The sequence below is a fragment of the Misgurnus anguillicaudatus genome, chromosome 19 (genome assembly GCF_027580225.2).
Source record: "Misgurnus anguillicaudatus chromosome 19, ASM2758022v2, whole genome shotgun sequence".
Classification (NCBI taxonomy): domain Eukaryota; kingdom Metazoa; phylum Chordata; class Actinopteri; order Cypriniformes; family Cobitidae; genus Misgurnus; species Misgurnus anguillicaudatus.
In genome coordinates, this window is record NC_073355.2 from 43,527,261 (window position 1) to 43,542,062 (window position 14,802).

At 35.6% G+C, this 14,802-nt stretch overlaps 2 protein-coding genes across 2 annotated transcripts in view; both read right to left on the minus strand.

The window, feature by feature from the left end:
- Window positions 1–14,802, minus strand: part of LOC129425993 (E3 ubiquitin-protein ligase TRIM39-like) — a 315,525-nt gene that overhangs the window by 250,783 nt on the left and 49,940 nt on the right. The window lies entirely within an intron of this gene.
- LOC141351266 (butyrophilin subfamily 1 member A1-like) lies at window positions 994–13,968 on the minus strand. The gene is made up of 8 exons (XM_073857920.1): window positions 13,911–13,968; window positions 9,031–9,381; window positions 8,590–8,862; window positions 6,729–6,836; window positions 3,811–3,843; window positions 2,494–2,559; window positions 2,308–2,334; window positions 994–2,005 (listed from the first exon to the last, which is right to left on the minus strand). Exons 1-8 carry the CDS (start codon window positions 13,966–13,968, stop codon window positions 1,479–1,481), a joined length of 1,443 nt encoding a protein of 480 aa, XP_073714021.1. The 3' UTR covers window positions 994–1,478.

Consider the following 14,802-nt stretch of genomic DNA (forward strand, 5'->3'; position numbering starts at 1 on the left):
GGAATACTCTTAAATCTAAAAAGAAAAAAAAACGAAACGAATGGTTTACAAGTTTAATATGCATTTGTAAAGTAGCAAATGCACACATTTAATCAATCACATAGAAATTAATGCACTTGTAATATGAAGTGGACGCGGGTCCGGATCAAGTTCCCGTCGGGTCCGGATCCGGACCGGAGTCCGGACTTTGAGAACCCCTGCTCTATAGTGTTGTCATGATGGATATGCAGCTGTTTTAATGCCTTTAATGAATCAAACAGGTAAGGAAAACTACTCTGATCCCTTTCTCAATGTGCTCAATCCAGAATCTAAACTACACCCAACTGGATGATGTTTCTACGGTCAAGGTGTCATTATTGTCTTCCACAAGAGAATTTTATTTTAGATAAGAGAAAAACTGCTGCAAAAAAAAAAAAAAAACTCAAAACATACTGACATCATACAAACATTATCCTATTATCACAAATACATCAGCAACACATTCCTTAAAAAATCAATACCATCATAAAGCATTGCTAAAAGATCAAATATAAAACACACAGCCTTTAGTTACATGAGTTACAGTATTAGTCTATTATCAGTGTTACAGTGAAATGAATGAATATTGATTTTTTTCTACATAGCAGGACCCTGAAATTTCTTACACATCACTCAAGAGTTTAACACCTGTAAAGAGTTTAAAAGATCTTATGAATCTGCTTTATGTGTGGACTGATCAAAAATATCTTCTGAGCTTCTGCTTTTTAATGATTTTCCCTGACACGCTCAACAGATTATTTATTTGAGTTTTCATTTTAAACATTAAACTCCCAAACCAGACAATAATTTCATATCACAAAATAAACTCTATTGTAGCTTTATAAAATATATACAACATTACTGCTCTCTATAAATAATCATAATCTTCTTTAAAAGTGTAGACGCTCATTAACTCTTGAATACAAACACATGTTTATGCCACTGAAGCTCACTGTCGATGTGGACCCCCAAATATTTACAGTATAGGAAGCAACCTGATTAATGTCCTGACTGTGAACAACAACAGAGCTCCTGTCTTCCACTGATCTGGGGTCTGTGATGACCTCCTCAGTTTTATTAACATTAATCTGAAAGTATTCTTATCACAACAGCCAACAAATCTTTCCACTGCAGTTTTATAGACATCAATTCAATGACTTTAGTTGAGTTTTCACAGACAAGATCACACATGTTGAAGATACAACCACTACAATATTTATTTTGATCTTATGGTCATTAAACTGATGAATGACAAAACTGTGATTGTTATTCATGTGTTTGATTTGATATACAGCTCAGCATCACATGTATGCACAAAACTTTGTTAATTTCTCTTAGGGGACAAAAAACTACCATCATCATTCATCATTACATGTTTCTGAAAATGACACAAACATGTGTATAAAATTTAAAGTTACACAAATAACTTGAGGGGATTTATATTTTTAGATCAAATCTCATTAGAGATCACAGATAATGAGTGGTGCAAAGTCAATACACCAAATGATAGGATATAGTTTCTTATTAAAAGATTGATCAGTAAAAGAGTAGATATGACACATAGACTCCACATCATAAAAAGAGACTCGACCCTCCTCATAATCCACAAACACCCCGACTCTCTGAGGCGCCACACTCAGGGGAAGAGAGACAGATGAAGAACCCTCACTAGCCCGATACCCTCCTCTCAAACCAGCCATCCAGAATCCATTCTCAGGATTCAGCCAGATCACCTCCTTCCTCTTAACAGATTCTCTGGCCACACCCACAAACCAAACACTTAACCCCTTCACCTGCACCTCATAGTAAAAACACCCTGAGGTGAATCCTTCATTTCCAAGAACACAGAGCTCTTTATCAAACTTGTTATTTGACTTTTGATCTTCATCCTTCACTGTTCTTGATTGTTTTTCATATCTCACTTGTTTCCCATCATCAGACACAATGAGATCTGGATGAGCTGAATCAGGATCCAGAGTCACATTCACTGTTAAAATATTGAGATTTCTGCTTTACAGATGAATGTTGTAATAATAATAATAATAATAATAATAATAGTTTGTGTCTTTCTATAAAACAATATCACTTTACAGAGAAATAAAGAAACATAAACACACTGCATAGAGAAAATTAACTGAAACAAAACAAGACAAATCTGAACAATATATAACAACAAATGAACACAAATGAAATATATAAAGATGATAACAAACAATAAAACCACATACAGTCTCATCTAACAGCTGTAGATCTATAACACTTTAATGATCTCATAAAACTTTAACTTACCTGCATATTTTCTTAACAGAGATTTCACTAAAAACAGACAGACAGTAAAGAGTTAAACAGAGATGCTAACTTAATTATACTTAAGATTGAGAATGAGATTAAAACATTCACAATGTTTTAATAAATCTGTGATATAACACACAGTGTGTAAAATGGTTTTGCAAATGAAAGTTTCTCTAAACTTACCACTTTCAACAGTCCCCTTCTCTCTTAGTGAAAATGTCTGACGTTCTAGAGAGTTCAAGATGTAAAGACAAGAAAAAGGGATTAAGTAGAATAACATAACATAACAAAATGAAATATAAAAACAAGTACATACATAAACATTTCATTATTTTATGTTTTAAAGAATGATTTTATGTTTGTTTGTTGTTTATCAGAATTTGATCTGATCATCTAAACTTAAATCAAACAACAGACACACAGATGTTTGTGTAAACATTTACAGTGCAGGTGGATAAAGTTTGTGAACTCTTGATCATAATGACTGAGTTTCTCTCTTTTATCAGCAGTAACATCCACTGAGTGTTTCATGTATTGAGTGATTATTTCAGCTTCAGATCAACACAAGAGTCAATAATATTTCTGCACTGATCCTCTTTACATATTAAACTCTTTATGTTCATCAATATTACAGAGATGTAATTTTATTTGAGATGATTTTAAAGTATCTCAGTCAGGTTGAGATCAGGACTCATGGGTCACTACAGAAACTGTTTTATGTTCTTCTGTTAATCTTGAAGTACAGATAACCGCACAACTCCTGATAAATGTTTACTGTAAATGACAACACACAGTCCAGGACCTAAGACAGCAAACAGCTTTAAATCATGATGTTTGTCTTATTGTGAACTGTGAACATCAAGACTGTTAGAAATCTTTATATCTTTATACAATTCAACAATTCTTCATCTTAGATGTTCTGAGGTCTTTTTGGAACACTTTTAAAAATAAAGGTGCCATAATGCCACAGAAATGAAACATGGTTTCTGTGAAGAACCTTAAACACTCAAAGAAGAAGATTTCTGTCACCAAAGCTTTATACTGAAAAAGGTTTTTGGAGACGATTACAAAATAAGAAAAAAACTTTCTAAAAAAGCACTTAATGTGATTTACAATTCAGTAAACCTCTATTTATTTAAAATGTGGTGTTTATAAACCTTTGACTGATTGATTATTTGGGGTATGAAATGGCTCCTCTATGGCAGTCTTGTGTCATTGATTGTATCATTAAAGTGTAATTCACAGAAACATCTTCCACTCTACACTGTAAACAGGTTTCACATGGTGTTATGAATCTAGTCTTAAAATATGGAAACAATATTTTACTTAATAAAAAATAAGAAAGCAAAACGTTTATGTATCTGAAATAACTAATAACCTACTGTATTTTACATATATTTAATTATTATATAATGTGAATTTATTAAGTAATTAGTTGACCAAAACTCTTTTTATATGATCAATATATCAATAACACAAATACTTAACACACAACATTACCATTTTTTATTCTCCTCTCTTCACGCGGTAGTTCTGAACAGAAAAAAAATGATATAATTATTTATTAACAACTACAGGAATAACAACTACTAATATACAAGAATAATTTTATAAAGATTATTTTCTGGTTTAAATTTTGATTTGCCCACTTGACACAGTGATGTCTTTACAAGATAATGGCCCTCATTTATCATTCTTGCGTAGAAACGGGCGTATATGTTGGCGTAAGATTACGCTTACACTCCTCTCACCGCCTGATTTATGAAACTGTGCGTACCTCTGAAATTCAGGGGCACGTTCAATCTCACACCGGTGCGCAAGGTTTTGCTACGGTTTCCGGCTTGAACGACATGTTTCCTTGAAACGGTAGCCGTTTCCCAATGTCAAGGAAGGATCCTCGGAAGCTAGAATTTCGAGGATGCTACGTCATCGACGTCCGTCGAAGGACTGTTCCAATGTCGAGGATCCTCGAAATTTCAGCCAAGGACTGAGTCCTTCGTTCGACAAATGTCCCATATACAGGAAAGGATGCAAATTTGTATCCTTCGCGCTCTTCACGCGCTGAAATCACCCACAATCCTCTGCGCGCAGCACCGAAAGCAACCTTTCAATCACGTAATGACGTAATGACGTGCACTTGCAAGCCTGTTCCATTTAACGTGTTCTCCGAATGCTTAAAAGGAGCCTCGCCTCGCCTCTGAAGGAAGTGACTTGTAAGGACTAGTCCTGCCAAGGAAGTATCCTTGACATTGGGAAACGGCTTATGTGCAACGGAATCCAACAGGTTTTAGAAGCGTTTTCTCTTGTTTGGTGGGTGTGTCAGAAATGTCAGCCCAATCAGCGGCAAGATGTATAAAACCACGCGATAGTAAAGAGACAGCTCTCTCAATGGGTTCAAGTTGGAATGTTGTCTTTCATTCTGGACGGCAAGGTCAGTGACTGTAACATCGAGGGTATTTTACAGTATTAAACACACATTTATAACGATTTCATCAGGCTTTAGAAACATTTAAAAAAGAACACAAAGCATGGCCTCTCAGCTACCGTAGTTGCAATTCTTGCATCATCACAACAGAGTGTTCAATGCATCACCGGTTCTGTTTATTAAACGTTGTGCAACGTTTTGTCGGGGCTGAACGCAGCCCAGGTGTACGCAATACCTGCCCTTCATAAATGCCGCGGCTGAAAACGATCGTCATTAGAATAACACGCCCATATAAATTCAAGTCTCCACCTCTCCCACGCCCTCATTTTACGACATTGACACATGGAAGACGGCAAAGAGGAGAAACCAGGGAAGTGGAAAGAAACAAAATTGTTTTATTTGGGAGTTTAAATAGCGGGATTAAAGACACATTAATAATTGCATGACGTTTTGTAATATTTGTATTATTATTTTTATTATTAATGACGCTTAATTGATATTTAGAAGAATAATTATTATTATTTATTATTATTATTATTATTATTATTATTGAATGTTGCCTACATCTAAATTATATGTCTGCTTAATGGTTCGGTTAAGTTTTTTTTTTAAATAATATTTTAAAATGATGTAGTAACTTTTGTAGTGTGTTTTTCTGTATTTACATACAGTTGTTTGTTAGCTAAGATCCAGTTTGATACGGAGCTTCGGATATAATTCAAATTAACAATTTGTTTCAACGACATCACATGTTTTACTAGGCTAATTCATAATTTGAAGTAATAATAATTGTAATAGTAATTACGAAATATTATAATAATTAATTCCAAGGAACAAACTGTTGAATATTTACTTTAAATAAGAAAAAGAAGTGTCCATAATGTAGCATAAAAGATAATTCGTGGCCATGATTTTGTCCGCATGTCATCATGATCGGATTTATGGCTCCATTCAACACAAGCATTTTACCTTACCTATTCATCTATTTATTTATCATCGAATGGTATGTAACTAGCTTACCTTTTGATGCATTATTACCATGTTTTCGTAGCACATCCTTGTGCTTTCTTGCAATGTGCCGCTTCAGATTCCAGGATGAATATTTGCTGACTTTTACAGTCTCTCCGCACTCCCTTTCAATGTTTTCTTCCTGTCCAATCTTAACTTTGATTTATACTTTACATTTATGTATAAGGCTTGAATTCCATAACTTATTGCTAGACGTTTTTACAGATTCTCGAACTAGCAAATTATTAAAGGGCGTTCTGGGTTCAACGAGCGGTGCTGAGCGAGCGGATCTTTAGAGAGGCGCTTTGATGGTAATATTACCGCACCGCTCAAGGCTCCGCTCCGCTCACATGCTTTGCCCTGAAACGTCAGGTAAAGCGCCCAGGCTCTCAACTGAAGGAATACATATGCCTACAAATCAAATGCTTTGGTAAAGTCTCATAAATTAAACATTGAAGTACATGTTGCATAATATAATTACTATGTTTTAGTTTTTTACAGTGGGTCATAATATATCATATATTTAAGTTTGTCAGTGCGTTTTGTGGTGTTAGGAATTGTTTGCGAATTTCTGCACTAACTCAAAATGTGCGTACACCACCTCCTGAGCTGGCGTAGGATTTGAGCGTGCCGTACGCCAACGTCCATATTGATAAATCTCAAAGTCACCGTGGTTTTGGGTGTACGCCAGGTGTACGCTGGAAATTTGGTGTACGCACGTTTGATAAATGAGGGCCAATGTGTTTAGTGTCCACCACACAGCCAATAAAACAACTTTGATTTGTCTCAATATTTTACTTTTAAGAGCTATGGGAAGTGAAATCTCAAATTACTGTGTGCCTTCTTTAAAAACTGTAACAGCTTACACAAAATCCACTAACTCAGCTCAAGACTGACATTTTTTATATTTAACTTACTATAGGCTACACATACAGTATATGGAAATATATTATATTAAATATATCAAAACAAACATGAATGTTACCTCTGTGTCTATAAACGCACACAATGATCAATACTGCAGTGATCACAATCAACACAGATCCAACTGAAATCAAGATCACTGATGACATCAAAGAGTTCAACATTTTACCTGTAAAACAAAACTGTAATGTTAAGAAACTAGACTCACTGTTTACAGTCACTTACTGTTTCATTAGAAATATAAACATCAATAAATGTGTTTTTGTATATGTTCAAATGCAATGCAAATCTGTTTCATTACAACAAAACTGTACAACAGAACTGATATAAACCCAAATATGATCACCATCTTAAAGGACCTCTGTCTTAAAAAAAACAAAACAAAAAAAAACATTGTCACAGTTATGTATAAACACATATGTGGAAAGGCAGTCTGCATTATATTATATAAATTATATTGCCATTAAAATGGTTAAAGTATCAAAAATATTAACCTATGCATTTGGGTCATTCTACACTACAGAAACGTCCACTTTTGCTATGGCAAGATGTCTTGAAATGTACTTCTTTTTCTAACATTTAAACTTAGACCACATTATTAGATTACTCTTTGAGTACACATAAATGACAGCTTAATGATTTGTGTGTGTGTGTGTGTGGCGGTGTGTGTGTGTGTGTGTGTGTGTGTGTGTGTGTGTGTGTGTGTGTGTGTGTGTGTGTGTGTGTGTGTGTGTGTGTGTGTGTGTGCGTGTACTTAAAGACTGCATACACCATTTTTTTGTCACTGGTGTTACCTTACTTCTTTAGCAATATTATGTGTTAATAAAATGTTTTTTTTTTCAGCTTTAAAGCTTAATTCTTAAGTGTAGCAGATTTCAATGAATTAAAAATTATCAGCATGTCACATGTGAAAGATTTTAATGTGAAACGAAAAAAAAAGAACACATTCACACCACTGACACAACAAATAATCACCAGTCACTGGTGTTATTGATCTTTACTGGTGTTACCCATAAGGAAGGTAACACCAGTGACAGTAACACCAGTGAGAATTTTCATGAAAACTGCATTTTACAAAATTGCTGCTGCAAGGTATCAAACAACATGTTGTTAACCATTGTATACTCATTAAATTAAGTAGTTTAATCCATTTGTATTCTAGTTTTTTACAATTCCCGAACAATAAAGGAGGTCATACCAGTGACTTAAACTAAAAGCTTCATATGAAATCATGAGATAAATGAGAAGATTTCTGATAACTGAAAAGAGATATCGGACTTACCATGGGTTTCTCTTTATAGATCAAGTGATGACATCAGTGTGATTTTTATTTAAAAATAAGAGCTTTTTTGTTAAACGGTAACACCAGTGACACAACTCCAGGGAACCACTACTTTTTTATTATATATTTTATAATATTTATTTAGCATTTTGTTTTTTAATGTAATTTACACCATATATTTGATAGTTATGGAAACATTATTGTATTTTAAATGGAAGAAAACACTCAAAATAAAGCATTTTCCCTGTACATGACTGTGGGGACAAGCACTTCTGTCGTGCTTGGAATTCTAATTAATTAATAAAAACCAAATATTGCTACATTGATGGCTCAAGAAGGTGTAATTGTTCAAATAACACATTGTTTCATTTTAAAATAAAAAAATTGTAACCCTAAAGTGTTCATCAAGTGTAATATTTCTGTAAAGGCCTGGGACAGAAAAATTAACATTTCCGCAGAATGACCCATTTATTTAAATTTTCCATTGCCCTCATTGTGTTCCTCTGGGATCCCATCACCCTCCTTATCTAATATCATTGATTATATTCACTTAAATTATGAATATTTTCATGTAATACTGCATCAAATCATCATAAGACAAAATAAACAACATAACCAGAATCAGTGTGTGTGTACTTACTTGATGTAATAATCTCAGTCTCCATCATGTGATGTCTCATTATGACTCTACAGTGATATTTACTGTCTCTGTTATATACAGTGATCATGTGTTTCACTCTGAATCCATCTGTCTCTCTCTGTTTGTCTGTAGTTTCAGATGTCAAAGTGACTCCTTCACTGTCCAGCCACACAAGTTCAGGTTCAGGGTACCAACCTTTAGATTCACACTGAAGATGAAGTCCACCAGAAACATCAAATCCATCTACAGTGATGAGTGGAGGACTTCCTACTGCTACACACAACAAGGATGAAAAACATTCATTTAGTGATTATTTTATAAATTAGTTTTTCTTTTGGCTTGTTGGGATTTTGTCAACATACAAGCAATAAAACCAATACTGAATATCACTTACAAGAAAAATAAAATCCGTTAAATGTTAATTATCAGTGGTTAGCACACCTTCAACGCTGAGATCAACAGTGAGGTCATCACTCCAGGATTTATACTCAATAAAACACTTATAAAGTCCTTCATCAGAGACTTTAACTCTTGAGAGTTTAAGTGATGTGTTTCCTTTCTGTAGTTCATCTTTAAACACTTCAGTTCTTCCTCTGTACGACTGAAGCTGATTTGTGTTTTTATCTTCATGATCTTCATAGAGATGAACTACTGAGTCTTTGAGATCAAGTCTAAACCACTCGACTCTCATGTTTACAGCACTGATGTTGGGTTTGAGAGAACAGGGCAGAATCACATCTTCACCAGATACAATGAAGAGAGGATCTACAGGTCCAACAACAGCAAACTGATCTGTAAGAGACAGAAAGCATGAGAGGTGTCAGAGAGGTGTTGTGTGGTTTCATCATGTTAACATTAAAGACACTGTAAGGACAATTTCCTAAATAAAGCCCCTCCCCAAAGGACACAGCATGAGTTCACCATATGAGCCCGGGAAAACAACTCCCGATTCACAGAGGACTTCCTACCGAGAGCACATTTGGTTTTCAAAGATCACACATTAGGGCGTCATACATTTGTATTCTCATTCTCTCAAAGCAGACTGTATATGAAATGCCACATTCTACATGCACAAAGAATCAAAAACGGATCTTATTTGTTTTCTATTGAAATATCTCATTGCAAGTGGTTACAATGGTCTCACTCTTATTACAACAGAATTCAATGTTAAAGTGTACCAAATCAGTACTATATTCCTATATGCTTTGTTCTCTGGTTATTTAAGGAGATGTGTAAAAGATTCAGGTGGAACTTTCTATATCTAGAAATGCAACCCCCTGTGCTGTATCTTTGATAAAGCATCATGTATTTCATTTTACTTTGAGGAATCTTTAATAGTGAGGCCGCCGAAAAAGCCTCAAGGTGGTTATGGATCAAAAGGGAGTGGAGTAGAATGCAGTAGCACGCTGCTTGGACACAAACCGGGGCCTGATCAACCCTGGTTGGGTCGCCCAGGTGAGGGTGTATGAAGATCAAAGACCCGAAACACCCTATGACCCTGGATCCTTCACTGAAGATGTGTCCAAGCTGCACCTTAAGGTGTTTTAAATCTAAACAGATCTTCATCAGTTGCCATGCAATATTCTCATTTAATTCTTCATGTTTTAATTGAATTGTGGATTGACTTTGAATTATGACCTTCCTACCTGGCTAATAAATTGAGTTTGAATTATTCTGTTTTGCTACGAAAATTATTGACATGATTAGTAAATTACGATGTATCCTTGTTACCGCAATGTCTAAAATCAGGCTAGTAACGGACTAAAATCCCAGACTAGATGGCATAGTAGTACATCAGTGGAGGATTTTTGAGATCCGGCTTGCACTTGGCGTTAGTTTAAGTTAAATTAGATGCGTGGAGGCTAATTTCCTGTTTAGAGTAACATGTAAATGTTGTCCGACCACTCTAAATCAGATGAGCCTCAACCTCTGGTTATTTCTATATTAATCTATCTATAATAGTTGCATATTAAATTATTACACGGTTATACAAAGCTACAGGGCCGGAGTGGGGCCACTTTTCAGCCCGGGAGTTTCAGGCCCAAGACCGGCCCACTTTTTCCATAGTGTTATTCCAAATTAGCACTTTTTTCAAATTGGATAAAGCAACTTACTATAGTTTTTATTAATATCATGGTTCAACAAATAAGGTAAAAGTTAAATAATATTTCACTTAAGGTAAGAAGTTAACAAAAATATTCCTCTACACTCTAAAAAATAAATTTTTACCCATAATGGGTAAATATTGGACAGAACACATGCAGAACCATGCTAGTGGTGGGCAGAGCGAGGCTTCGTGAAGCACTGAAACAGTTGAATCAATTGTGCCGTATGTTTCGAGGCTTCGAAACATCAATCCGAAACCGCCTCCACAGTGACACCTAGCGGTCGTTTGCATGTCTTTACGAGCAGCTTTGACAAGATTTTAGACGAGGGCTGGCAAATTATATCCCACATGTTGTTTGATTGACACACAAGTGATAGAATGGGAGAGTGGATAGTGCTCTCGACTCTCATGCGTAGATCTTAGGATCGAACCTGGGAAATGCATGCGCTACGTCATTATAAAAAAATGGTTTTTGTTGTTGTTTTAACATCTGTTTGACAACTACATGAGCTTTTAGGCTCACAATTGTCGATAACTATAGGCTATTCAGGTCTAATGAAAAAAAAAATAGAATAGAGATATACCAAATAAATAAAAAGAGATTCATAAAATATATCAAGCCATAATATGCCACATTGTTTAGATATAAAGATCTTTATTCACATATATAAATTGTTCTGTGTTGATAAACTCAACCAGCTACTTTTTTACATATAATTTCTCAAGCCTTTGAAAACATTCTCACACAAGGGACACTTGTTGCTGGCATGCATTTTTTGTAAGTAGCGTGTTACATACATGGAAAAATTACTTCTTTTCAGTAATTTATAGTATTTGATCTTGCCAAAACGCATCTATGAGGTATTGTCAGTTTTGTTTCCTACCCTGTCAAAGATTCGAAGCAGATTCGACAGGTACGCCACCTTTCGAAATACTTGTGAAATGCACCGCTTGGTGTTTCGAATCACTTCATCACGTGACATGGGTGTTTCGAATCACATTTCGGAGCAGTGTTTCGAAACATTTACGCTTCGGGATCTCGACACAGTGTCGAAACGTCAGTTTCGCGGGAGCCATCCCTAAACCATGCTGGGCTAAAAATAACCCAATGTTGGGTTGTTGTTATGGAACCATGGATTATAATAACCCAACAATTGGGTTAAAACAACCCAGCACTGGGCCAACTTCAACCCAGCAGTGTGTTCCGTCCAATATATAAAATATATAAATAACCCAGCCCTTTTTAGAGTGTAGTCCATAAGGAAAGGTTGATAAATTATTAGCATTGCTAATGCTATGAGGCCGATGATTAATGCAAATAGAAATATAAAAGTCCTAATTAAAAAAGAAAACAATTTGACAAAAATATTGGGTAAATGGCATAGTGATTTATAAGCTTTTTTAGGCTGGTCATTTTTGACTGGGAAAACAAAAGGTCTTATAGGGTTCTGAACACAACCTGAGGGTTAAATAACTTTAATTCATATTGTTTACTCATGGCCTCCTCATTTTCGGGGGACTGCTCAGAAGCAGCTTGCATAATATTTGCAAAGTCTATGAATCGCCATGTATACACAAAATGGTAATATTGTAACAAAAAAAAAATGTTTTGGCTTGTAAATAGTTTGACAACGGTATTAGCCGAATAATTACATTGCTAATGCTAATCATTACTAGGCTTATTTCTCTTTAGGTTACCTGTTGGCACTTTTGTTTGCCCTCTTGAAAATAAATCTGTAGGTTTGGCACATTGGCAACATCCTCCTCCAATGGATTTTTTCTTCAACCTGTTTTTACCATAGATATGTATATAAAGGCTAGATGGCTCGTCCGCGCTGATGGCCAATTGAGTTGAACGTCCGCATTTTGGCGGCCATCTTAGGACAGGACGCTCGCTCACTCGTAGCATTGAGTTTTAATGATGCAGGTACTTTTAAATGACCATAACTTGCTTAATTTTTTACCGATTTTCAAACGGATTGGTTTGTTATAAACGTCAAAGATGTACCTATGACACTGAATACGTATACTAAAAATAAATAAAAAATTCATGAAACATGTTAAAGCATCCATAATTATTGCCACGTTAATAACGTTTGTAAAAAAACAAACCGCCTGCAAATCCGTCAAGAATCCAGCAAGTTACGAGCATTTTAGTTGGCGTATGTCACTCACCTTCCGTCCACAGCAGCAGGGAGCAGCACTATGGCAGCATTGACCTAAGATGGCCGCCAAGTGACGACACAGCTGACTCCGCCTTGAGCCATCTAGCCTTTATATACATATCTATGGTTTTTACGCCCTCCTCCTTTCAGACGCGTATTGTTACGGTAGGGCCGGCCCAGCCTACTGGAGAAAAGTTAGTGCTATGGACCGATCCAACTCTATGGGAGGGGAGGGGAAAACTCCCTCACATGGTACAACCCATGCAGAGGCTGCGCGCTGCAGTGTCAATGCGAAATGTGTGAAGTGTCATTTAAGAGAAGATAGACTCACTAACGTGACAAATGTAAAAAAAAAAAAAAAACTTGACCGGCCCAAAAGTGAAGCGGCCCACCGGGAATTCTCCCGGTTCTCCCGATTACCCACCCCGGGCCTGCAAAGCTATCATTGGAGAAGACGGTCAGTTTGTTTTATGATAGTGGTCGTGAACCTCTGGTTAGAAATAAATATTGTAATAATTAAGTTGCACCTCTATGGGGACTAAATAAAGTATGTTCAGAGATGAGCACGCATAAAAGGCGGCCTCCTGAACATATGGTTACCTCTAGCAGCAACCAAGCCTGGTTCGGTTGTGATCGTGGGCCTGCATGATTATTAAATATTAATAAACTGCCGGTGCGTGAGTCCAAAGCGTCATGAGTAGCTGAATGAATGGATGCAATAGCAAGCAGGGCTAAACCAGAACAACCAAACATCCACCCAAATTCTGCAACTGTTAAAAATAATTATCAATCCGATGTATATTAACTTTATCTTGGAGTCAGATAATGATAATGTCATTTACAAGCGCCGGAAAAGACAGAACACGCTAGAATCCTTCGACCATGCCGTTGGTTGCCGCCATTGGGCCAACGAATGGATGGGGATTAAAGTTGTTCCCCTTACAACACCATTCATGCAAAAATGAATAGTCATTGTTTTATTGTCTACTTTTACACATTTTCATACACAAAACAAGTTAAAATTGTAGTTATAATGTGTGAATATTTACCTGCTGTTGAATCTGTGATTCCAATAATAATCATCAGAGTCACACAAATGAACTCCATCACTCCAAAACACAACTTGAAAACATAAAAAATGTTTTTAGACACAAACACTTTTACAAAAACAAAATTTCACCTTTATACCTACAATCACTTTCTCTTTCAATAAAACAGATTAAAATGTAATTGTATAACAATTGCAGGAAAACATTGTCAAGTCAGACGGAGGTTTAAATTGATAAACATGACAGCCTGGCAATCAGATGGCACGCAGATATCCACATGCAGGCTTTACAATAAATTATGCATAAATGAGCAATGTCAAATAATTAAAAAAGGTTAAACTCACTGAACTTACAAGCTCATCCTGTAATGCTAAAATCTTTTATTCAATACTGATCATATAAACACATATTCAAATCTTCATCAACATTTGTGATAGGATTAAACTTTTAAACATAGGTAGTAAACAGAAGAGTCAACACAACCTCGAAAACATCACAATGAGGTAGAAACAGATTTTTAAGTTAAAAACTGCACATTACAACACTGCTCTAATCTTTATTAATCGAATTTATTCTATAACATAATTTACATTAAATATTGAAATCACATAGAATTACGTCTCAACTAATGACTTACACATACACAATTCATCATTCTTACCTTCAGCTCAACATTAGGTTTTTTTACGATCGTCTAAGCGTCTGAATAAATTCTGTTTATGAGTGTTTGTGGGATCAAGCAGAAACTTGTTTGATTTTACTTTCAATTTTGATCTCATACTTGAAGTGCTCACACGGCTCCTCCCATCATTCTGATAAACAGGAGATCATTTTCTCTCCCTTTATGAACTGAAATCTTTAAACTTTCAGGGTTTATAGGATTTAACAGGAA

Excerpts from the sequence above, each read along its gene's own strand:
- LOC141351266 (XM_073857920.1), bottom strand. The coding sequence starts at position 13,968 with ATGGAGTTCATTTGTGTGACTCTGATGATTATTATTGGAATCACAGAT. Across the intron at positions 6,837-8,589 it reads GACTGAGATTATTACATCAA|GTAAAATGTTGAACTCTTTG; the intron begins GTAAGTACACAC and ends TTTGTTTTACAG. Across the intron at positions 2,335-2,493 it reads GAAGGGGACTGTTGAAAGTG|TGAAATCTCTGTTAAGAAAA; the intron begins GTAAGTTTAGAG and ends GTCTGTTTTTAG.